This window comes from Caloenas nicobarica, chromosome 3 (genome assembly GCF_036013445.1).
Source record: "Caloenas nicobarica isolate bCalNic1 chromosome 3, bCalNic1.hap1, whole genome shotgun sequence".
In the NCBI taxonomy this organism is placed as follows: domain Eukaryota; kingdom Metazoa; phylum Chordata; class Aves; order Columbiformes; family Columbidae; genus Caloenas; species Caloenas nicobarica.
The window spans coordinates 63933142-63956896 of record NC_088247.1 but is presented as its reverse complement, the minus strand read 5'-3'; the positions used below and the strand labels follow the sequence as shown (position 1 = coordinate 63956896).

Below are 23755 nucleotides of genomic sequence, written 5' to 3'. Positions count from 1 at the left end.
AAACTTGTGTCGTAAAAATTCAGTCAGTTTCTTAGAAGGTGTGTCCCTTGTAAGTGGCCAAAGGCTGATCTGGACAGTCACAGAATTATTTTTTCTACTGTTTTTCTAGTAGCTGCATGTCTAAGTTGATAACAAGTAAACACCTGTAGTTTGACAGTTTCTGTTTAGGGACTCCTGCCTGAAGACTGCATCTGTTCCCCTTTCTCGCCAGAAACAGTTTATAACTCTTAATAGTCTTTTTACCTTGTAGTACCAAACTTTCCTTTCATCCCACTTCATTTAAACAAAGAAACCAACACACTTAGTACAGACTTAACAGATAAACACCAGCAGATGCAGATAGCTGGTGTTAATAGGGCATTGATTCCCTTTGCTAGTCTAAGGTATTAAAAAATATTTGAAGCTTAGGAAAAGTGAATTTAAAGGTAGATTTATTGTTCAGATACAATGCGTTTAATTGCAAAATTCAGCTAGCGATGGGAAGATTGTTTATTATTGTTGCTTAATCTGAATCTTAGCACTGTCCTTGCAAAAGATAATTTCAAATTGAAGTAATCTCTTTTAAGAGGCAGAAGGTTTAAATTCATTCAGTAGCTTGTCTCCAGCTGTCTGTTCCTCAGAGTTATGCATCTCAGACCATGGGCAGTGTGGATATGAACTCAAGTATTTATGGACTCTCTAGAAGGCTTCCTCCTCTGTTACAAATGTCTGCAAAATAGGGAGAGCATCAAATAGAGGAAGAAGTTGCTCCTTTCCACTTCAGTAAAAATGAAGTGGCATCTATTAGCCTTATTGTCCTCTCATGTAGAGAAATTATCTCCTACCTGTTCTATCGGTAAAACCCTCAGAAGTCAAAATGTTAAAAAGTTGTAAGACCTGATTCTAATGTAGATTGTCAGTATATTGGTGCAAAAATGTATTTTGGCCTGTTTTCTGCCATGAAAATTGACAGCAGAGCTTTGTTTTATGGGAGTTTAAATTTTGTATTGACTGTTGGGATGGCCCTCAAAGTCTAAACATGCAGCAGTGACATAACTTGTTCAGTTCATCGTTCTGAAGCAGTATGGCAGGCTTTAGAAAGAACTTCCAAGATACAGTTTCGTTAACTGTAACCATATGCTCCATGTATGTGTTTAAAAACATTTCAGCAACTCGTAGAAACAGTGTCTTGCGGAGGAAATCTCTTGATGAATATTGGGCCCACTCACGATGGTCGCATCGCTGTTATATTTGAGGAACGCCTGAGGCAGATGGGTGCCTGGCTGAAAGTCAACAGAGAAGCCATCTATGGAACGAAACCATGGAGAGCACAGAACGACACACTCACACCAGGAGTGTGGTAAGGCTGCTGAATCAAAATGGGGGTTGCTTAAAGCAGCAGCAGCAGCGTACATGAAATTTTTAAATTCTAAATGACTTGATGCTACAAAAATCGCCCATTTGCTTTGTATGCTGTGAAGAAATTAACCCTTTTGTCAGTTTAAGTAACTGCACATAAACGTATATAAATCTGTCAGTAGACAATAGGTGGCAGACACTGTAGTTTGGGGATGATGCTGAGGTTGAGGGAAGGTTGCAAGCATTTCCTTAGTGATCTTCTGCTTCTGAGTGTAGCTGGCAACAGGAACTATAAAAAAAATATAAATCCAGAAATATAAAACTGCTATGAAGTGTTTATCTGTACAAATGAATACTTAGTGTCACTGTTTAGAGAGAAAGAGGGGAGAGAAAGAAACTAGAAATCAGTCTAGCATATTCTGCATTTCATTTTAAGGTGAAAACACATGGGAAGATAACAGCAATTGTTTGGTTGCTAAATTCAGCCAGTCCCTGGACTCTCCTCGGCCTTTGTGCCTCATAGCTGCTGTAACGCCTTAGTGATCCATCAGGGTTTTGGTCTTGATCCCCTTCTCTGCCTCAGTGGGCCTTTTTCCTCCTGTTCCCAGTAAGATTTGGCTATCTGGCTTTAGCCTTGAAACCCTGAATTGTTGTCTGTTTAGTAAAACTACTTCCAAGAGTAATAAAAAAATTGTAACTAAATGAAGGAAGAGGGAGGAATGTTTCAAACATATGCCACAAGATTTCCAAGGACATACTGTAGACCAGAGGTACCAGATTCATTTTCACCAGGGGCCACATCAGCCTCGTGGTTGCCTTCAAAGGGCTGAATGTAATTTTAGGACTGTATACGTGGAGTAGTTACATTTATGTGGCCCCCGCTGAAAGTGAGTTTGACACCCCTGCTGTAGATAATGTCTGCTGAAATTTTTTTTAAATAGCTATGCAAGGTAGAAGCTTTATTGTTGCACATACTCTTGGTTGGTTTTTTTTTTTTTTTTTAGTGGAATGTCTGTATGTTTGTGTATAGATGTGAATTACCATATTTTCCGGATATAACCCACAATTATCTGTCAGTGGTTCCCCCTGCCTTGCAAGTATCTCCTTCCTACATTACTGGGCAGCAGTGAGTTACTATATGCTTGCTAAAGTTACTACAGATGTTTGCCTCTAAATTCAATTCTTTAATAGTCTCTTTAGCTTGTTGGAATATAATTTCAAGGAACAGTACTTTATTAAAGGGTATAAATTGTCTGAAAAGATGGTTATGTGTGTGAAAATGTAATTAATGCTTGACTTTTCAAATCCATTTTTCCAGTCGTGAAAGCACTCAATATATCACTTGAATATTTCCAGTGAAAAACTGACATGCATTTCTGTTCCCTGTTTCCAACCAGGTACACTTTCAGCCCTAAAGAAGGCCAAGTCAATGCTATCTTCCTTAACTGGCCAGTCTCTGGGACTCTGGAACTTGGTGAGCCACAGGCTAAGCTTGGAGAAACGCAGGTAAGAGACACATGCCCTCACTCCCTTTAGAACAGTGAGGCTTTTAACACACAATGCAAGAAATGAAGGAAAACACCTCTGGGATTTTTCGTGCTCCATCAGTGTTTATTTTAGTTTTTGGAATCTTGGGGAATGCATAACTCTTAGGACAGAGTACTTTGGAAGAGACCCAGAAAAATGTTTGTTTTCAGTCTGGGATCTCCTTGTCCTAGTCCTCCCAGTGGGATGTTTCGTTTCCAACAAACAAAGATGGAATTGTTGCTGGGATATATTTTAGCTTGCAAACTAAGGATCACAAAAAGAGACCAAGTAGCAGGAAAAAAAAACCCAAAACAACAACAAACTCTGCTGCCTCTTGTGTTTCCTGTGTAGACTCTATCTCAGCATGACATTTCTTTATAAATATCCATCCTCATGACTTTGGCGATTTTGTAATTGTGGTAATGGTGCAGTAGCTTCAAGTCAAAGCCTTGCATAAAGGGAAAGCAGACAGGTTTTCATTGCCCAGGGATGCTAAATAATAAGTCTGTGCAACCCTAGGTGTGTCTTAGAGCAAGCGGTATTCCAAAGTTGAGGATGCTGACGCCACACCTGCACTAGCACGTAGTGTAACCCCATGGAAGCAGATGGACAGAGCAGAACAGCTGGTGTTCAGGACTTGGCATCAACACTGTACATTTGAAGTGGGATTCACTTTGGCTTAGCTCTGTCCTGGTCTCATGCATTGGATGTCCGCTAGCTGCTGAAATGTATTAAGTGTGAATTGTCTCTTCTGGTCTAGTTCCATATGAAAATAATCTAACTAGTGCCAAGACAGCTCTGTGATAAGGAGGAAAGAGTAATTTCAGAAATTATGTAGATGCATCACACAGTCTGGAGATGCATCTAGACTATATGTGCACAAGAGAGTTATGTTCCTCTGTGGTAGAGACTGGTCTTCAGCTGTGCAACTGTTTTCAGCATTTCACCAGCTGGTGTAAGAGTCTCACCATAAAATTTATTTGTGTGTTTAGCAGCAGGGTTCTTCAGGTCAGCTTTGTTTGAGATACCTGGTTGCAGGCTGTGAGAAACATTGGTGCTCATTCAAGACCGCAAGTTCCACCATGGGAACAGACATTTCAAAATAGGCAATATAGAGCTGTATACTGCGGTACCTGGATCCCTGCTTAGACCCAAATACTTCTGAAAATTGTTTATGTACCTTTTACAGACCTAAGTACTTCTCAAGACCCAACACCCCTAGCTTTATCACTTACATTATCTACTTTGCAAGTATTTTTCTACTGCCTTTAATCATTGTTTTATCATTCATTTGGTTGGTAAGTGGCGTTTTGGGATAACTGGATAGTGAAGTAGTTATGGAACATTTCTTTTGTCAAATTTTGCAACTCTATGCACTTTGAAAAGGCACTGTTCTAACTATAGCGTATGTTTTTATCTCAGGCAAAGCTGGCTGGCTACAAGGAACTGCTGAAATGGGTTGCAGTGGGAGAAAAGGGAATCGTAATAACTCTACCTCAATTAAGCCCTCAGCAATTGCCATGTCAGTGGGGCTGGACTTTACAACTGACTGGTGTAAACTGAGCCACACACTGCTGGAGAGGTGGGTAGTAGGGAATACTGGTTTTTTGCCCAGTTTCTCACCACTGGTTTCTAACTCTTCCTTGCTTGACTGAGAAACATCAATAATTTCATTTTTTTAATGAAAGGTGGGCTGTTATTAAGGGATGGAATGAACCTCACGTGAAATCTAGCACTAGATAGGTGAATCTCTGCATACAATTTGTTCCTTTGAACTTGTGTGAAAACTGAGCATCTACCTTGACCTCTCCACCTTTTTTAGTCAGTTTCTTGCCAAGTTATGTGAAGAACTAGGTGGGGAAATAAACAGGCACTAGATTTTTAAAGCCATAAGAAAGAACAAAACTAGCTCAAGGCAGTGTTCAATAGATCTGACAGCAGATGCATGGAAGTCAGTTGTATACCTTCTTTAATACAAGAATTCGAACTGCCTCAACACTGTACAGTAAAAACTGTGTTTCAGCAAAAAGAATAAACTTTTTCCAGTTGCATGTAACAACTGACAGTGGATAGTTTCAGCTGAGTAATGTGTCTGCAAGAACAGTCCTCTAGGGGCTAGGAATTCATCACAAGTGTGTGGAGACAATGCATGTGTACATCTTCGTTTCTCATAATGAAAATACTTGTTTTTACCTGTTACTGCTGTTGAATAATTGTATCCATTATTGGGATATCAGGAAAGTGGGATGGTTGTGGGTTTTTTTATGTTTTGTATAATTTTACATGGTGGAAGCTGACTCTTGTTTACAGTGACTATTTTTACACAGTTACCAGGGTGCCTTCAAACATACACTTCAATGACTAACTGCTTTTATAAAGAGACATAATCTGGAGTTGCTAGGGTTCCTCAGCTTTGGCAGAAAGACAACATTTTAAGCAGAGGGTAGATTGTATCTAACTTGAAAAATTCCTAAACTCATCATGTGTTGGGGTGCAGCATGAAGTTTGCAAAGAGGGGGAGGTATAGGACAACAAAAAAGCATTAATTGTTTTAGTGTAGATAGCAAAGGTTTATTTTTCCTAAGTAATGTTAATAAGCGCAAAACTATTACTATATATGTTAAATTTATTCTTTCAGCTATGTCAGGATTTTAAGTGATGGGCCAAACGAAGTTATAGCTTTTCCTGCTAGTAACGTGAACACAGGCACAAATTTTACATTAAAATATTTTATTACAATACAGACAATTGGGCTCAAAATTAATACAAATTAAGATAAAATATTTACAAGTTAAATGTATACACTGTAGCTGTTTGAACAGCATAGACAAGAAAACTTCTAGAAATCCACATTCCTTTAGGATTAAGTAAGAGAGAGCACCCCCCAGCATCAGTTGGCAAAGGCTTTCTGAAGAATGAGAGACTCTGGAATAACATTTGTAAAGTTCAGGGAAAAAAGTTTTCCTTTTAATGAAGAAAAGTTTGCAAGAAGAAGAAAGAAGCCTTACTTCATTCTGCTACTCTCTGCTATTCTTAACTATCATTAGTTTTTTTCCAAAACTTACACACCTCAGGCAAAGAACTGGGGTTTTTTTAGTAACTTGTTCTAATACTGCCACCAGATGCCTTTCAGATGCAATAAAAATAATCAAATTAATTATGGAAGAGTTGAACCACTTTTTTAATAGAAAAGACTTTACATACAATGATTCTTTCAACAAGAATATCTTTCACGGGTGTTTGAAACAGAATTCTATTAGGACAAATATGGGCTTGCTCCCACTTTTTTCAGTATGTTCTTTCTGCTGGTCTACCACTCCTACACCATTATAAAATTAACCCAAGTCTCATCAGTAGTCACATGGATTTGTTACAAATACACAATCTATTCCTATAAATGGGCAGTTCATTTCTCTAGTTGCTGAGGGGTACTAAAAGCTTCATAAACATTAGCAGCAAAATCTTTCACTTGTTCCATCATCAACAGGTCCTAGAAGAAATTTAAAGAATAAATTTGCTTAATCAAACACATCTACTGCTCTTCTGGTTTTGCTGCAGCACAGAAATACATGAGAAAAGCACCTGGCACTCCCACAGAGATGTAACTCAAATGTCTTGCTTTAGAAAGGTTTATGTGCAGAACCGCAAGTAGAACCAATTTGAGAGACCTTTTTGTGCTTATGCACAGTTCAGCAAAAGGTTCTAGAAAAATACCATATTTTTGCAAGACAGATACAAAGAGTTTCAGTTATGCTAATTGTTCCTGGTTTTTTAAAGCTATTGAAATAAAACAGAATGAAGTACATTTTAAAAACGAAACATGCAACACTCATTTCAAATTTTTCCTTGGGCATTTTAAATAAGCAACATTCTTACCTGAACAAAGTGACTGGGTGTTTCACTGCATACTGAATGAATCTGTCCATTTATTATTGGAATTATCTTGGCTAAAGGAAGACTGACACTGGAAAGACTAGAAAAGAACAAAAAATATTGACCTAGACCCACTCTGACATTAGTAAAGCCACTAAACTGTGATTATTACCATTCTAAATAATCACTACTTCAAAAGTGAGAGTTGGAAGACTGAAAACCAAAATGTACAGATGAAGTTTTCTTCCTATGAAATCTTTCATTTAATACAGAGAAGTACCAAAGCAAATTTCATCTAATCAGTTGCTGTTCCTATGAGTTTCACACTTGCTTCTAAGTGATGCAAGTAGTATATATTTAAATAAAAACATTACTCTTTGAGAGCCATCAGTTATTAAAATAAAAATATGTAAACCCATTTATTATTCAAGGTTTTAATTTTAATATTTTAGAAAACATATTTCAAGGATCTGAACTCTGCTTTTGGATTTCTAACACTCTGACTGCACTGTTTAAAAGCAAAGTTAAAAATAGATTTTATTCTGAAGTTAAACAGTCTTCTAGGAAGAGGCAGAAGATCCTGAATGTTAATCTCCTTTCTTTCAGCATACCAGCTAAGAACCTAAAGCTCTGTAGGTGCTTTGGCTATGTGTATTTGCCTGCCTTCCTTGAGAACTAACTGACAGTCAGTCTGGGGCACACAGAATTTACCTGCTATAGTATACATATGTACTTCCAAGGGACTGCTGTGTTTCTCATGGCCTCAGGGGAGGTATGGTGGCATGTTCCACAGTAGGCACCCCCAGTGGGGTAAATCCTCTGCTTGTACAGTGGTCAGACAAAAAGTGGGATGTACAGGTTCTCTCATTTCTGCTTTTAGATCTCACGCGAATTCTAACAACTTTATGGGTAAAGTGAGAAGACTCTATTTTTGAAAAGCAAGAAACAGAATGTTTTCCAGCATGAGAACTTCAAGTAGGCAGGAAAATCCACAGCCTTCTTTGGAATTCACTATGAACCTGAAGCATTATTCACGAGAGAACCACAACAAAAGAAAACATTTACCTATTTACAGAGCCATTTTGAGAGAGGTCCTGTTCCGTAGGTCTAAAAAACTCTGCCATATTGTCCAGCAGTCGACTGAATCCTCTATTTAAACACGTGCTCAAAACTGTACTGAAGTCTGGACTGAAAAAAAAAAGTTTTGATTCCTGGGATTTAGTTTTCCAAACTAAAAAAACATTGCAAGCGTTCAGTGCTACAGATGTTCCTCCCCTAAAGGAAGATGTATGACCCAGAGAAAAGGCCATTTGTATAAACAGCTCAAGAAAGACCAGCTCCCCAATAACTCCACAGCAAACCAATCAACAACCTACACTCTACCCTAAGGTTACTACAAACCAGATAAATTGAAAGTATTCCTCACGTCTCTATTTCTTGCTAAGTAACAACACAGAAGGGCTTTATCCTTCAAAATGCCCCAGATCTCCAGCAGCTAAACTGTAAGAACAGTTTGGCATCTGGCTCAATTTACTCATATTCCCCATTTATTATAGAAACCTGACTTCAGTAGCTCTCTGGTAAAAGGATGCATACGACCAATCTCAAAACCATGTTATTAAAAATAAATTCCGATAAGCCAAAACTGGTGTTCATCAAAGCAAGTAAATCAAATAAAATTTACCCTGGTTTAGCAGTAGAAAAGTACTGCTCTGTTCCTGAATAACTACAGAAAAGGTGAGGAAGAGATAAAGGGGTCTGACTGGGAAGGACATCCTGGTTATCTTATTGAGGTGGGATTATTTCTTATAAATGGGTCTCAAGAGTTCTTAAATTTTGAAAATCCCAGCCGACAATTAGTGCATAGAAGAATTTAATGCAGCAGAGTGGTCAGATTTTGCAAATGAAGGGTGACAGCTTTTTATAGGAAAGTAATTGTCTCACACAAACAGTAGTTGTGAGGAAGAGTTTAATATGAATACAGGATATTTCTCCATACCTTTCTAGCATATCTCTGGTTTCATTAAGTAATTTAATTGTAGCAATGTCTCTTTCTGTGAGTCCACAGGCCTAGAAAAAGCAAAGACAGACACTATTTAGTAAGAAATCCATAGGCAATGGTAAGAGTAGAAATAGACAAGTTTTGTACCATGAAACTAAGTCAAGATGTGTAAATCAAATCTACTTAAATGAAAAGATTTACTGTCATAAATCAGTTTCTTTATAATTTGTGTTCTAATTTTCCTTTTAAATAGTCACTATAGGATTTTTCTTTTTTACTAAAAACAGTATTAGCAGGAAATACCAGAAATATTGAGCAAAGTATTTTTCTACTTCTGACCTCCAAAACTGAAACAAACCCTGCATACCAGCTTAAGTTAAAGGGATAAGTGTATGTAGTCGCACACTGAAGCCTGAGTTTCTTCTTTATACTAGTGTAGTACCAAATTAAGAATGAGTTTTCTTCAACCTAAATTTTCTAATGTTACAACTGAGATGAGATACACCTTTCTTTTGATGCCCATTCTTTTTCCAGCCCAAAGCAATAAAGGACTCCAGCACACTGTCACCTTCTTGTGCTGCAGCCGAGATGCTACAACTGTCCATGATCTTTGCTCATACGCAAGTGCCAGGTAACACAGCTTAGGGCTGAGTTACGGTGTACCGTGTTACAGCGTATGTCACAGGCTAAAAGCAGTAATTGGGCTATTTCTGAGCTCAGAGCTGGCAGTTTGAGGATGACACTTGTTTTCAATCAAATCTCAAGAAAGTACAACTTTGTCTTGATTAAAGAGAGAAGGACACTTGATTTATGACAGAAGAGGCATCACCATTTATTAAAGATGCTGTGGTACATGATACAACTAGAAGACTCTTATGCACACTTCGCGCTCCGAAACAAACAAAAAACACAGAATGAAAAAAGGCAGATTAAAGAAACTGAAAGAAATACCTGGGTAGCCAAGGGGTTTTCTTCATCTGGCATCAGATAATGACATAAGGGAGAGTAAGATGCAATCTGGTCTGAATCTTTACGTTCCACTACTTTCCTGATATCTTTAAGTTTCTGTTCCAGCTCCAGAAGAGACAGGGTGTGCTTAAGGGAAATACTGGAAAAGAAAAAAGACTACAGTGCGGATTGCAAAATGAACAATGACACTTTATTCTCCTACTGATAACATGTTCAAAAGTAATAGGATCCCAGTCTGCCACATTGGCTTGCACAGACATAGCCTGCTATAATAGAAACACTGTTTTGGAAAAAGTCTGTATGCCTTCTTTTTTTAAAAAAATGCTAATAAAATTCATTGTTTTGGGAACAGTCATCACAATAAAAATTAAAAGCTAACCACAAAGAAACAGACTCTTACCTTCCAAAAACTTTATGCACAGCTTGTTTAACAACAGTTATTAACTCAGTCAGTCCTAGAACAAAAAAAAAGTGTCAAAGTTATTCTAATGATTTGCTCAAGTCTGGAAAAAAGTAGTGCTTTGTAAGTGTAGTTAGTTTATAATTAGTATCATACCATCTCCTAAAAGGTGCTGAATACTTGATAAATATTGCTGCTGAACTTCAGGGGGAGCTAGTGGTGTCTGTGGGGAAAAAAGTAATAAACAGTTCTGTGCCATGTCAACAGTAGAGAACAATGCAAAAATAATTTCAAACCAGATGCAACCAATTTCCTTAATCTTTATAATACCCTGCAGCAGATGGATTTTCCCACTCCCATGTAACTCTGTAGCTTCTGATTCCTTCTTTGTGCCCATGGATCTTTCACACGTTCTCCAGCATTTTTTCTCTTCCATGTTACACAGCTCTCTCTTCCATCTTCAGTGGCACAGATAAATCTTTCACTTTTCATTCATCTAGAGGGAACTCTCTTAAACTGCATTGCAGGTGAAACTAGGCCCCCCTACCCCCACCCCCAAAATTAAACCTAGTGGAATAGAATATTTATGCTCAACCCTAACAAAAGCCTATCTGATAGAAGAGAAGCTTTCAGTAACTGATACGGGATCCCAGTTTGCTCCAGCACTGTCAACCCACTTCTCTACTGGAAAAATAACAGAAAGACATTTCTAGCCCAAATTCATCCTGCCCTTTTTTAAAAAAAAAAACCAAACCTTTTCAGGTTTTATAAAATCAGCATGACTCCCAGCAACGCCAGCCTCCCTAATGAAAGCTTTTCTCGGCCCTGCCTTGATGTGCTGTTCCTTGACTCTCAGCAGGAGCTATCACAGAGGGGCATACAACAACTAATCAAAGTTCGTAGCCATTATTTTTAGATGAGCCATCCAACAATTTGCAAATCTCATGCTCTACAATGGGCTTACTGTGGGACTGATCTATTTTTATCAAGCAGTGATAGATATACTATATAAACAAAAACCAAATCTTCTACCTTGCTTGGCCCCACCAACAGACATTTAAGGTAGGTGGCCTTTTGGAGTTAAAATCGTCAAAATTTCAAAAACAACATTTTTCATCTTTAATCCTAGAAAAATTTAACTGGGGGAATTAATGTATGTGCTAGGAAGACCTAAGCATTTACATATGTTTGCATACATATCTTGGATCATTCACGCAGTATTACTGTTTCACAAAAAATTAATAAAAGCAAAGAGATCATTTTATGTTGGTGTTTAGATATGAAGTAACCTTCTTTAAGCAATACAGACAAAAGGTAGTCTTCTATATAGCTGGTATTTTGTTGAACAACAGTATTACCAAATCATCCAAATGTAGAGACTATTAAAATATATCAATATATGTTCCAGTAATGCTTCCACATCTCCCACTCTTACAACAACTCTTGGTTTCATTCTAATACTCCTAAGCTGTGCTCTTTTTATCTCTCACTAAATAATCCTTTCACTTCCCAGAAAATGGTAGTTCTACCTTTGAAACAAAACAAGAAACTTACTGTGCCATTTTTGCAGAGTGCAGCATTATCTAGGTAGATGTAACCGCCAATAATATTTAACTGGACTCGCAAAAGAACTACTAGCATACAGGTACTATATACAGCTGCAATGCTTCTTGTGAAACCTTGAAAAGAGACAACAAAACAACTTCAAAGTCAAAGAAATAAGGATAAGTCAAGGAGGGACAGTCCTCTCCAAGACTCAAGAAGTGCCGATGATTTTTAAATACAGTCACATTTCTCTCATTGGTTGTCATAACACACATTTTCACAACGCACACCCAAGATGGTCATGACTCTAATTTGTGCTGAAGCTACATCTGAAGTGTCCCATTTAAAGTCCTATACTAATACTATTTTGCATGCTAAACAACTTATTTTAGGGAAAAAAATGGCATAGGTTTGTCCAGAAGGAAGACGGATATATTGTCAAATAATTTTTCCTCTTTAGGCCAGGAAATACACACAGTACGTTACTCCTCATCATGCAATTAAGACACAGAAGGCATAACAGCAGTTTGGGAAAAAAAGTTACCTAGGGCAGGAACAGTTAATATCAAAAGAAAGAAACCTAATATGAGCATCAGCTACCAGCCACTAAGCAACAGAGGCCATGGCAAAGAAGTGACATGAATAAACATACATGAGTGCTGAGTAGCAAGGACACGGGAAGGAAGGAGCTGGATCAAAAGAAGGATCTGTAAAGGTGTTGTGGAAAGGAGACACGAAACCAGAAGGAAGAAAAGACAAAACAAGGGAGGTGGTAGGAATAACAAATGGTACCAAGGAATCAAAAGCAGCAAAAAAAGCTCAGTAGTATTCACTACACAATTATCTGACTTCACTATTCTCCCTTCCACAGCTTCCAGCAGCCAATAAGATGAGCTGAAAGGTTCATCAGCACTGACCTCACGCAGGCTTGAAAAGAGGAAATTGCTGGCCATGGAAAGGCTGGCCTGCATTTCTGACTGATATTTTCTGTTAGGTTCAGCACAGAAGTTTCTGAAAAACTAGTTCAATTTTTCTGTGATGGCATGGGAAGTTCTCAAAAAGTTCTCTTGAGTGCGGTAACATGAAGGCCAATAAAATTCTTCACCTTTGACTCTGAGCTTCCCCCGGCTCTACAAAAAATTCCTTCTTTAGGAGCTTTTGGTGGGGGGCAGGGAAGAAATTTGCCATGTAGTGTGTTACACTATCTTCATACATATTGAAACAACAACCCAGTGTAAAGTGTGCATTTTAAAGGGTGTGAAAGTCTTTTAAAATTTATGCTACATATTATGCAGATGGAATCTTCCATTTCCACTTACTTATTATCTTTAAATCCTCCCATATTTCTAACTTGTTTGCTGGCCTGTAGGAAACATAAATGGAAATATTAAACATTAAAAAGTATATTTTCCTTGGAAATTAATAAATATGTTAAATTAAGTAGAAGTGCTCTGACGCAAGCTCATTTAACTACTATAATTATTCAGATCGGATTCATGCCTACACTGGTTTGCCTCATTCAAAAAAGCAGCACATAAACATTACACTATGAAGTCACAGAAAAGCTATTCAAACTTCAATGTACATGTCGTACTTAGTGATATCAATTACACATTGTTATTATAAATTTTGAGTTACTACGCTAACCAGTCAGAAGCCCACTGATGGTACAAAGCAGTTTTTTTGGGGCCTTGACCCTGTATATTTAATGCAGACCTCAGTTCAGTAAGGCTTCCTGTATCCACCTGAGCAGAATAAGCATAATAAGGATCAGAATTTCTATATTCTACTTTCTTCCAAGATTTACCATTACTTGACTTGATTTTAAAGTCCTAATGTAATCACCAAAAAACAAAGAGATCATGAATATCTGTGGAAAAGCAGTCTTGTGCCATTCACACAAATACAAGTTGATCCTTCTTCTTTTGTTGAGGTACGTTTATTCTTTTGACCAAATTCCTACGATTTTATGTATTCTGCACTCAAAAGAACAAGACTGTATATTGCATAGATACATCTGAACTGCTTGAGGTACATTGCAGATTTATAACTACTATGCAGACGTAATGTTGGCAATATAACAGCAGTAGCAGATAAGAGCAAGCTAACCATCCAAAGAGTTTCATCAGCCATTCTTGTCTATTAAGCACTGTCAGTAAACAATGGCTACTGTATATCTATTGAGGAAGAAATAATTTGTAGAAGTCACTTAGAGAAACATTTGTTAATTTCTCAGAATCAGAATTAACACTTAAATATTTAGGGCAGATAGATTTTGCAGTAACCTAGTTTATAAAAAATAATACACTTTTCACCAGAAATCATTTCTCTTTACAGGCACAACACATGCACTTTGGCATTAGTTTGACCATTATATCACTTACAGAAACAATGAATTTGTAAGTTCACTACTATCAAATAATGCAAATTAATTGATATAATAAAATATCATGTCTACAAATCCAAAAAGTAAAGAGACATTAAAGAAAGGATAGCTGGAAGAAATACAAGGATCCATGGCACACAGAAAAACAGTTTACACTCTTTTTGCAAGCTAAATCAACAGTTTTAAAAGCTATTCTAAAGCAAAACAAAGGAAACAATGTTAAAAAAATACAGTAATATTTCTACAGATAAAACACATAACAGGACTCAAAACCACATTCATTACTTATGAGTGGTAAGTTTTGCACACCAACTGAACAGAGAAAGGGAAGTCAATACATCAATGTCAGCCAACTACATTTGCACCTATTATGTCAAAATATTTTCCAGAGCTCATGCTTACAAAGTTTCTCCTCACAACATAAGGCAACAGCCAGGTAACAGTTTCAGTCTGCAAGTATTAAGCCTAACGGTGAAAATGGATTTTTTCTTTATCTACTGCAATTTACTAAGACTCAGCTGCTACTCGAAACTCAGCTTTTATTTCACATATATTTATTTGGAAAACCATTACCTGCTATGGAAGCAAAAAGCAATGCAAACAAAAAAACCAGAGGTTTGGAATAAAGCTAAGTGCCGAATAGGTGGCAATACACAACATTTGAAAAGCTAGAGCAGCAGGTACTTCACCTCATCTCATTCAATCACATTCCTTTGAAAACAGGCAGACAGAGTAAGAACATCTGTTGTCTCGTGTGCCGCTCTCTCTTTAAAAGTTTCTGTGGAAGCCTGAAGACTTCAGCCTGCTTACACCCCAACCTACCACTGGCCATCCCACATTGCTAAAACAATGTAAAAAGGCTTTAAATTCAAGGAAGTGAATGGATTTTAAGTTAAAAGAGTTTACCTAAGCCATAGCACAATCTGTAACGTATGATAACGTACATCCATAACATGTTAAGCCACACCACAGATTATGTAAGAAAAGGAATGCATCTTCAGGACATGAAGAAAGGTAAACCTCCACATCTACTCTTCTGTATATTCCAACAATGGCACTCAAAGGTCTGGAGCTGTTTGATTCATCTTCTCAAATTAAAGTGAAAAGAAAACAAATCCATACCTCCACGTGTAGCACAAGAATGCACAGCTTCTTCAAAGACTCGCTTCAAAGTGGAATGAGCCCTGATGGCCCATTCCATGATCTGTGCCTTCTCAACCCCTTCTCCACCCTTTCGGTTCAAAAAGTTCAAGCACCTAGTTAAAACTTCCTCAGCATAAGTCAAAAAAGGAAGCATTAAGACACAAACTCCACTGTAAGATAACTCTAAATGGACATCCATGCTTAGAGGCTGTTGCATATAACCAGCATTTAAAAAAATATTTGTTTTCGGAAATGCATAACAATAATATCAAAAAGTCTCGTCCCTATTTTCACTGAGATTACTGGAATTCAGAAGTGTGTCACTGTACAGATAAACTGTTTCAACTAGTCAAACAAGTTAGAGACACCAGATATATTTTGATTAAAAAATCCATGCTACAGAGAACAAACTAAGGCAATATGTGTTCACAGCTGAACAAAGGATTACAGGCCTTTGTAGACTTCTATTTTGCTGCACGGTCCAGAAGACAAATCTGGTGATCTACATGATCTCTTGTTCATTCTGGTTAATTTTTCATTGAGTAAAAACTCTTATTATGACAAATACATTAAATATTCAATTAAAATTAACTTTTCCTAATTTTTTGTTGTTTGGGGTAAATAATACTCAATTACAGTTGCAAATTCTCAGATAATCTTATAAAAACATTGTTCAGGCTGTAACTCCCACTTTAAATATCACGTTTTGTTACCTTGTTGTGGGAATTTTTTTGACTGAAAAAAGACAATGACTGGGTAGATAATCTATTAAATGCTGGTCAGGTGAAGTTACAGCTATATAAATAAACTGGTGGGAGGTAAACTAGAAAGGCAGCCTAGAGTGAGTCAGAAACTCTGTGTTAACTGCCTACGTAACATTTTTACTCCATGCCAAATGCCCAGCATCTTATTCTGGTTTTAGGGTATGCTATTATGCACTTTATGTATTTAAAAATATGCTATTTGTTCCTGCAGTCACAATGAAACTGAAAGTGTTCTCTGACAGGAAAGCATTGCTCTTAATGTATGACATGCCCCTATTTATTCTACTTCAAAAAAGAAAAAAAAAATAACTTCTCATAGCTTACAGCCATTTACAATCTCATGTTAGACACTTTTCACTACTCTTCACATCTGACATTGATGAGATTTTTTACATTTTTACAAACACATCAACTCCTCAGTCAAGATATTCTGTCCTGTTTAAGAGAGGACTAGATCCTGTAAGTACTTTATCTGCCTATCTAATAAGCACATCTACAAAACCCATGGTTCTCACTGCAGCATCGGAAAGGAACTATGATTTCTCGTAACGTTTGAAAAATGCCAGCCATACCTATCAAAACACATCTAATATGACAAAATATTTATGTAGTGATTTCAAAATACTTTAAAACTAGTGACTCAATGGGACACAGAACCAAAATCCTGCGTGCTCTCTACATTATAAATATATAATTTGAAAACAACCTTGTGATCAGAACAAGCGACCTTTAAGGAAATTAACAAAACAGTCTTACCTATTTTTAAGAAGAGATGTGAGACTCTCGGAATTTAATTGATGCATTAAGGCATCCCTCAATGTTGGAAGCATTGACAGCACTGTTATTAAAAGAAAAAAAAGAAAAAATGTGTCAACATTTTAAAAAAAAAAATTATCATCATAAACCTACCCCCAGATCTCACTCAATAGCTGCTACACAATGTAAATCCCATTGCTCACCAGGTAAAGCTGAGAGGAGAAACAGAATAGGAAACCCTGGGAGTCCTCAGAAGTGCAATGACCTGTGTGCCTCTGACAAGCTTGCTGCCCTGACATGGCTACATCTCATGGTGGGCTCCGGCTGCAGATGTACTCACATCCTGTGTATCTGCGTATAGGTGCCTTCAAATCCCCAGAAGAAAATCTGGTGAAAATCTACACTGTTGCATTTCTCCAAATGAGAATAAAATGACCTGAGGTTTGGAGGTATTTTTCCCAATAAGAAAACCAGAAAAATGTACATTAAAAAAAAAATAAAAATAAAGCTGATTGTACAAAAATCCTTTACTTTTACAGTATTCAATGTCAAGTCTGCTGTTATATGATGGGAACAAGACATGGAAAACAAGCATGCACAGAACATAATAAATACTAAGAAGAAAATATGAAAAATCTTGACAAGACTGTAACAAAGGGCAAAGAAAAACTTAGTCCTTGCAGTAAAATCAGTCACAGCACTACAAAATGGAAAAGAAGACAATTAAATACCAGAGTATTTCATGTCAGGGTAAACACAGTGTACAGAAAGCATTTGCAGCCAACCAAGAAGCCACTACAAATTCCAACAGAAGAAGAAAATGCTGCCCAATCTGTTTCACAGGAATAACTCTGAATGGCCTATATTTACAAGAATGACAAGTATTTTGTTAAACGCTACCCTACTATCTCCTCTCTAAAATCCAAAGACCAGTGCTGTAATATAAACACCTACCCTTTTTGCTCCCCAGCTAGTCAGGTACCTTTTAACTGTTCAAATATAGGGAACTAACGGGCTGACATGTTTCTTATTTGTAAATTAAAATTACCCACCAAGTTCTCTGTGTAGCTTACCAACAACGTGCTATAAGAAAATAAACCTGCTGTGAATTCATTATTGTTTGAATCTGGGTGCTCTTTCACACCTCAGTACCACATACAGTTTACAGCAATATACAGAGTCTTGAAGTGACAAAAAAATGTAACCTGTATGTATATTTGTATGCATTAGAGATAGATATTTTCAAATCAAAACATTATAGATACATTCAAACTAAAGGTTAAGATGAGCCCTAGAAATCCCTTCAATCCTCTGTTCTCCAGATTCTGGTTTTATTATGCAAGATGACTGTATGCACTAGCGTTTAATTAAGATTTTGAATTCACTTACATTTTCTATTATTCTTCCATCCTGTCAATATGTACTATAAATCGCCAAATAATTCCACCGATCAAGAAGAGTAGCTATTTCCTTATCTTACCTGTCATATTGCATGTCCTCTGATTACTTTCAAAATGATACTGCCTTCGGGCTTGGGCGATGTATTCAGCTGCCTCTCGTTCTTGGATTTCTCTGATTTTCTTCTGCCCATATTTTCCCAGTAAATAGACTCCTACAGAGAGATTTTCATATTACGAGCTGCTTTAGAAACACGAGGAAGACCCTTTCAGCCCCCTTCTTTGATTTTAAACCACGAGGGATGCATATTATTTTGGGGGGAATATGTGGGTCTTGAGTATTTTAATACCGACAGACAAAGTAATACCCAGAAATAATGTTTTCAAAATTAATTAAAATGTCATGGGTAATGACCTGAATCGGTAAAAGAAACTTCCCTGAGAAAAGATATCTTACCTTTCAAAGAAGGCACTTTTGATACTACTACAATGTGAACAATTAGTACTGAAAAGATTGAAACAAATATTGGGAAGAGAAAAAATGTAGGGTAATAAAAACAAAGAACAGAGAAAAGAAACTGAAATGTACAGGCCTGGAGATGGATGAAAATTTACATTTTTAAAAAAGATATATTTCTAAAATTAGCAGAAGTTAGGGATAAAATTAAAGTCTTAAAAATTGCATAAAAGAAAAACGTTAACTCAATTTAACTCTTGGTATGGGATAGGTCTGCAAAAAGTGGCAGCAGCAACATTTTACTCATGTCTAACTAGCTAAACTGTTGTATAGATGGAACTTCATACTGAATCTTTCCCATATGTTCAAAACAAAAACAGGAATTAGGAAAATCCAGCAATAATGAGACTGACCAGAAGATAATTTCTATGTAAACCTTTTCCTGCCTTCAATAAAACGTGAACTATGCAAAAAACTATAATCCAAACACTTCCAATTCAGACAGTTCAGAAACAGATGAGTGGTACAAACCAAGGACTATATCAGCTGCTGCCAGAACCTTCAGGTACAAAACGCCCAGTAACACTTGTATTGGCTGTCTGTGCTGCATTGGGCTGGGATACAGTTAATTTTCATCATAGTAGCTAACATGGGGCTGTGCTTTGGATTTGTGCTGAAAAGAGTGTTGATAACACAGAGACATTTTAGTTATTGCTGAGCAGAGCTCGCACAGAGTCAAGGCCTTTTCTGCCTCTCACACCACCCCACCAGCAAGTGGGCTGGGGGTGCACAGAAAGTTGGGAGGGGACACAGCCGGGACGGCTGACTCCAACTGGCCAAAGGAATGTTCCACACCATATGGCATCACACTCAGCATATAAAACAAGGGGGGAGGTTGGCGGGGCAGCCACTACTCAGAGACTGGCTGGGCATTGCTTGGTTGGTGGTAAGCAATTGTTTTCATTTGCATCACTTATCTTCCTTGGGTTTTATTTTACTCTCATTTATTTTTCCCCTCTCTTTTGCTTACAATTTATGATTATTATTTCTTTTTTTTTTAAATTATTAAATGGTTTTATCTCAACCCATGAGTTTTCTCACTTTTATCCTTCTGATTCCTCCATCTCACCAGAGCAAGGGATGGAGTGAGTGGTGCTTAGCTGCCGGCAGAGGTTAAACCACAGCACTGTCCCACAACACCAGGAACGTCTGGGGTCTACAATACCCATATCCTTTGGAAGCAACACTTCGATTAATCTTCTAACAGTGAGTTGAGATAAATATGCTCTAATTTGTCTGTGTAGCCCTCTTCACCTGGAACATTGTATAGTCTCTTCCCATCTAAACACAAATAAAGGAGGGAGCTTACAGAATCCGCAGGCTCTTACATATTCATGCCAGTAGCCTCAAACAGATAGGATATTTTCACATCACATAAGTTAAGGCTTACCTCTCCCCCTCAGCTCTCTCCTTTCTTCATAAGTAGAACAGAGAGATGAGCAGAAGGGTGGGTAACTAGGAGGCATTAAGTTTTCAGGAATCTCTTTACAACTCTATGTAAGCTTTACCCTCACTGCCGTACTTCCCTCAGAAAACAAAAAAAAAAAAAAGGAAATTTTTCAGTTTTAAGAATTTCATTATGTAGAAATTGGGCTGACACACAGAAGCCTGCACTCTTCTAGAACAAACAGCTCCGTAAGTTGTGGTTTGTCCTTATGTACAAGAAAGCCATGCATCAACTGACATATAACTGTCCCATTATGGTTGAAAACCGTATTTAAAATAAAAAGGCACTAACGCCTTATTCTCTTGGCACCACCAAGTCCCACCAAAACCTATTTGACACCTCCACACTCACAAACCAAGACACCTTTCCTTGCTAAGCAGACAGACTTCTGAACTGAAATGCCTTTTCTGCAAGCCAAAGGTTGCAACAGATGAAATTGAGCAACAATGCATTCACTGCTGAAATCAGAACCACACATTGCAGACACACCCTGGACTTGCTTTTCTATGGCAATGTGAGAACATGAACACTGAATCATTTTGTAATATGCACCGAAATCTGCCTTGAACGCTGAGCACTGAGATGAAAACCACTTTAAGGTAAATCTAGCTATCCAATGAGAACAAGTGAACATCACGCATCCTTGCAGTTTTGATATCTTACCTCACTCTCTACTTTAAATATTTCTAGGGGCTTTGATCCCACAGCACTAGATTTCACTTCCTTGAAGAGATTTAAGTCTTTTTAGTATGCAATTTATATTGCTAAAAGAACAGACTTCTGAAGGAAGGGTTTGCACATGATTTTTGCAAAGTTGAGGCCATCTCAACCCTGCTCTATAGTTAAGGGAAAATTACACCTATTCCAGTTGCTTTTCCCTCAATTTGAGGTCTTATTTTACAAGTTTTGTATCTTCATAAGCAGCAAATCTGTTGCAGTGTTGGGATTGACAGAAATCACACTAAGCATGACAGCCACTGATAATGCACAAGGAACCCATCTCAGTAAACAGAAGAAAGGCGACCAACCAACTCAGATTTTGATGCAGTAATTCTTCAGTAACACAACGCTAAGACAACATTGTATCACTAACAATGTAGAGACTCTTCTGTACTGTCGAACAAATAATTATTCACATTAATATCTGACCATGTGTGAGTTAAAGACTAAAAATCACTAAAACCTGTGATATCTCATTTTCCTTGTTATATCGTCCTTCCCAGAAAATGCACCTGCAGCTCTTAAAAAAAAAAAAAATTAAACACACACTAGGGAGATGTAGATTTCAGCCTCTGGTATTAAATGAGCAGATTTGGATGCTTTTCTTAAATCATTCAGCCACTTCCAAATATTCTGCCTTCAAGTAAAAGCAGTGACATGAAGTTGCGTTCTACTTTTCAACGTTAGGTAGTATTTTTTGGAGGAGAGTCCGTTGTTGATCTCAGAGTTCGATTCATTGGTGGTGGCATTATCATAGCTCCTGGGGTTATTCTAATGTCTGATCCATAACTAATATGCAGAGGGCCAAAGCACTTGCAATTCAGCTGCTGAACAACTGTAATGCAGTGCTCTGCAGTAAATCACTCCATCTCCCAGGCTCCCTTAAAATATCACGGTGCAAGCTGCAGCTGGTGGCAGCTAATGATGTTCTCCTGCCTGTCGATGCCCTGATTTATTATGGAGTCTCAAATACAAAAAAGCAGTTATCTGCAGAGTCCTCAAATACAACACGGCCTGAGGAAACAGGTACTCGATTCATGCTGCAGGTAACAACAGCATAGTGTAATATTTTCAGTCAGAAGTTGAAATGCTTGTTAGAAGAGGTGCATCTTGGGGTTTTGGGGATTAGTCATACTTCAAATGACTCTATTTTAGTCCCTGATCATTTTTTTTTAAGTGTATTTCATTCAGTCAGTAGCATTTTAGTGAAAGTGACACTGAACTGTGAACAGCACCAATAATATGGAAAAAGCTGCAAATTCAGTAATATTAAGATGGTTTGCAGGCTGGCAGAGGGTTGCTTATACATGATTGATTTAGAATTTCAGGCTATAAAGACTACAAAGAGGCACAAGCTCCCCAATATCTGCTTTCCCGCTTGGACATTGATCCACATTTTCTAGCTGAAATTGGGACAACTTATGTTTTTACTATTCCCATTTCTCCACCCACCACTCTCACAAAGACAGCTGAAGGCAAGGGGGAACAGCTTGCAGGTTATAGCCTGGTATACAAAAGTAAATCTGTTTATTTAACATGGTGGGCTGTAGGTGTGGTGGCTCATAAACTGGTAAACATTATGTATTTGCAGAGTCAGAAAACCTGCAGGTAAAGGGGTGAACCGGAGAAGTGGTCTGACAAGTACTTCAGTAACCATCATCTAACCTCTTATCGTGTATTAATTGGCACTCTTTGGAAAAACTTTGAAGGAATTCATGCTAAAAGGATGCAGAGGACACAACAACCAAGGCAAGTCAGAACTATATACCATTCACTTTCACAAGAGACTCACCTGAACACAAGAAAAAACACATACTGCAAAAACCCTGTAGCCCTCAGAATATTTAACTGTTCAGGCAAGTTACAGTGGGTATAAACAAACTTTCCTTAACATCTCTGTAATATTTAATTTTGAGTCATTTGCATAAGATATGAGTAAGATAAGTAGAGTTGATGGCTGAGCATGCAAACACATGGCTCTACCTTTTGAGGAGTATCTAATCTCCAGCTGCACAGATATGCATTTTATTATTAAACACAGGAGATAAGTCCAAGGTGTTCTTACAAATCAAATTCTAAAAATAACGAAAAAAATAACCCTACAATAACTCCAATGAAAGGAGGAGCCTACCAGACCATAACCACCCTACTGGTTAGACAAGAGCCTTAAGGGAGAAAGAATGACTTAAATTCTTCTCTCCAGTAAAGTTTTGTGTCTACAGTTGGTTCACATTTGATGATTCACCTCAATGCACAAGTCGCTTTTAAAAGTACAGGCTTTCAGCCTCCGTTCTAAAAATAATAACAGAAACATCACCCACACTTCACACGGTTAAATGTTTCAAAGCAACAAAAACACTGGCCGCAAGCACACCCAGCCAACTTGAATCCCTGTGTTTCCGGACGGACGGAGACGACGTGTAGATCTTCCCCGCTGTCTATGAGCAAAGCAGCCCCAACCCCCCGAGCTGTCCCGAAGGCGGCGGGTGGGTGCAAGGCGAAGGGCCGCCCCACGCCCCCGCGGAGCTCCCTGCGCAACCAGCCCACCGCGCCGGTGGGGCCGGGCCGAGGCCGCCCGAGCCCGCGGCACCGCCGGGCCGGTCACGCCAGCGGCCGGCGCTGGGCTCGCCCGGGGGCACAGGAGCTTTTCTGCCGGCAGGGAACCCACCCGACCGGCGGGGGCTCGTCGGGCTCAGCAACCGAGCTTCAGCACCGCCTCTGAGGGGGCCTGCCCTACGGGAACCGGGAGCGCTTCGGCGGGAACGGGGAGGCCCCACGGCCGGCCCCGCGCCGAGCCCTGTGACCGCCCCTCAGCCCGGCGGCCGGGCACTCACCGCCGAGGAAGGTGCCGAGGACGAGGCACTTCTTCTTGTGCCGCTTGAGGAAACTCCAGAGGGACCGGATCATCCTGCGCGCCCGGCCCGGCCGCCCCTCGCCTCCCCGTGTCGACGGAAGGGGCGGGGGCAGCGGC

At 38.5% G+C, this 23755-nt stretch overlaps 2 protein-coding genes across 5 annotated transcripts in view; one reads left to right on the top strand and one right to left on the bottom strand.

The window, feature by feature from the left end:
* FUCA2 (alpha-L-fucosidase 2) overlaps positions 1 to 19803 on the top strand; it is a 26085-nt gene extending 6282 nt beyond the window's left edge. The window contains exons 5-8 of one of the 4 annotated variants that reach the window (XM_065630467.1): positions 1149 to 1339; positions 2736 to 2844; positions 4288 to 4447; positions 19690 to 19803. In XM_065630467.1, coding sequence (XP_065486539.1) covers positions 1149 to 1339; positions 2736 to 2844; positions 4288 to 4428 — 441 coding nt within the window. In that variant the 3' untranslated portion in view covers positions 4429 to 4447; positions 19690 to 19803. Of the gene's footprint in view, positions 1 to 1148; positions 1340 to 2735; positions 2845 to 4287; positions 7120 to 12525; positions 12741 to 17242; positions 17326 to 19689 lie in introns of those variants that run through there. The other 3 variants (XM_065630468.1, XM_065630466.1, XM_065630465.1) reach the window with 3 other exon arrangements.
* Positions 5590 to 23755, bottom strand: PEX3 (peroxisomal biogenesis factor 3). The gene is made up of 12 exons (XM_065630469.1): positions 23619 to 23755; positions 18184 to 18315; positions 16704 to 16785; positions 12974 to 13017; positions 11664 to 11788; positions 10266 to 10332; positions 10110 to 10164; positions 9692 to 9848; positions 8738 to 8808; positions 7804 to 7926; positions 6742 to 6838; positions 5590 to 6355 (listed from the first exon to the last, which is right to left on the bottom strand). The coding sequence occupies exons 1-12, from the start codon at positions 23689 to 23691 to the stop codon at positions 6272 to 6274; spliced, it is 1110 nt and encodes a 369-aa protein (XP_065486541.1). The 5' UTR covers positions 23692 to 23755; the 3' UTR covers positions 5590 to 6271.

What these genes read in the sequence shown, in the direction of transcription:
- PEX3 (XM_065630469.1), bottom strand. Translation starts at nt 23,691, where the DNA reads ATGATCCGGTCCCTCTGGAGTTTCCTCAAGCGGCACAAGAAGAAGTGC. An exon ending in CACTCTGCAAAAATGGCACA is followed by an intron (nt 10,333 to 11,663) that starts GTAAGTTTCTTG and finishes TTTTCCCCACAG; the next exon opens with ACACCACTAGCTCCCCCTGA. An exon ending in AAAACCCCTTGGCTACCCAG is followed by an intron (nt 8,809 to 9,691) that starts GTATTTCTTTCA and finishes TGCTTTTTCTAG; the next exon opens with GCCTGTGGACTCACAGAAAG.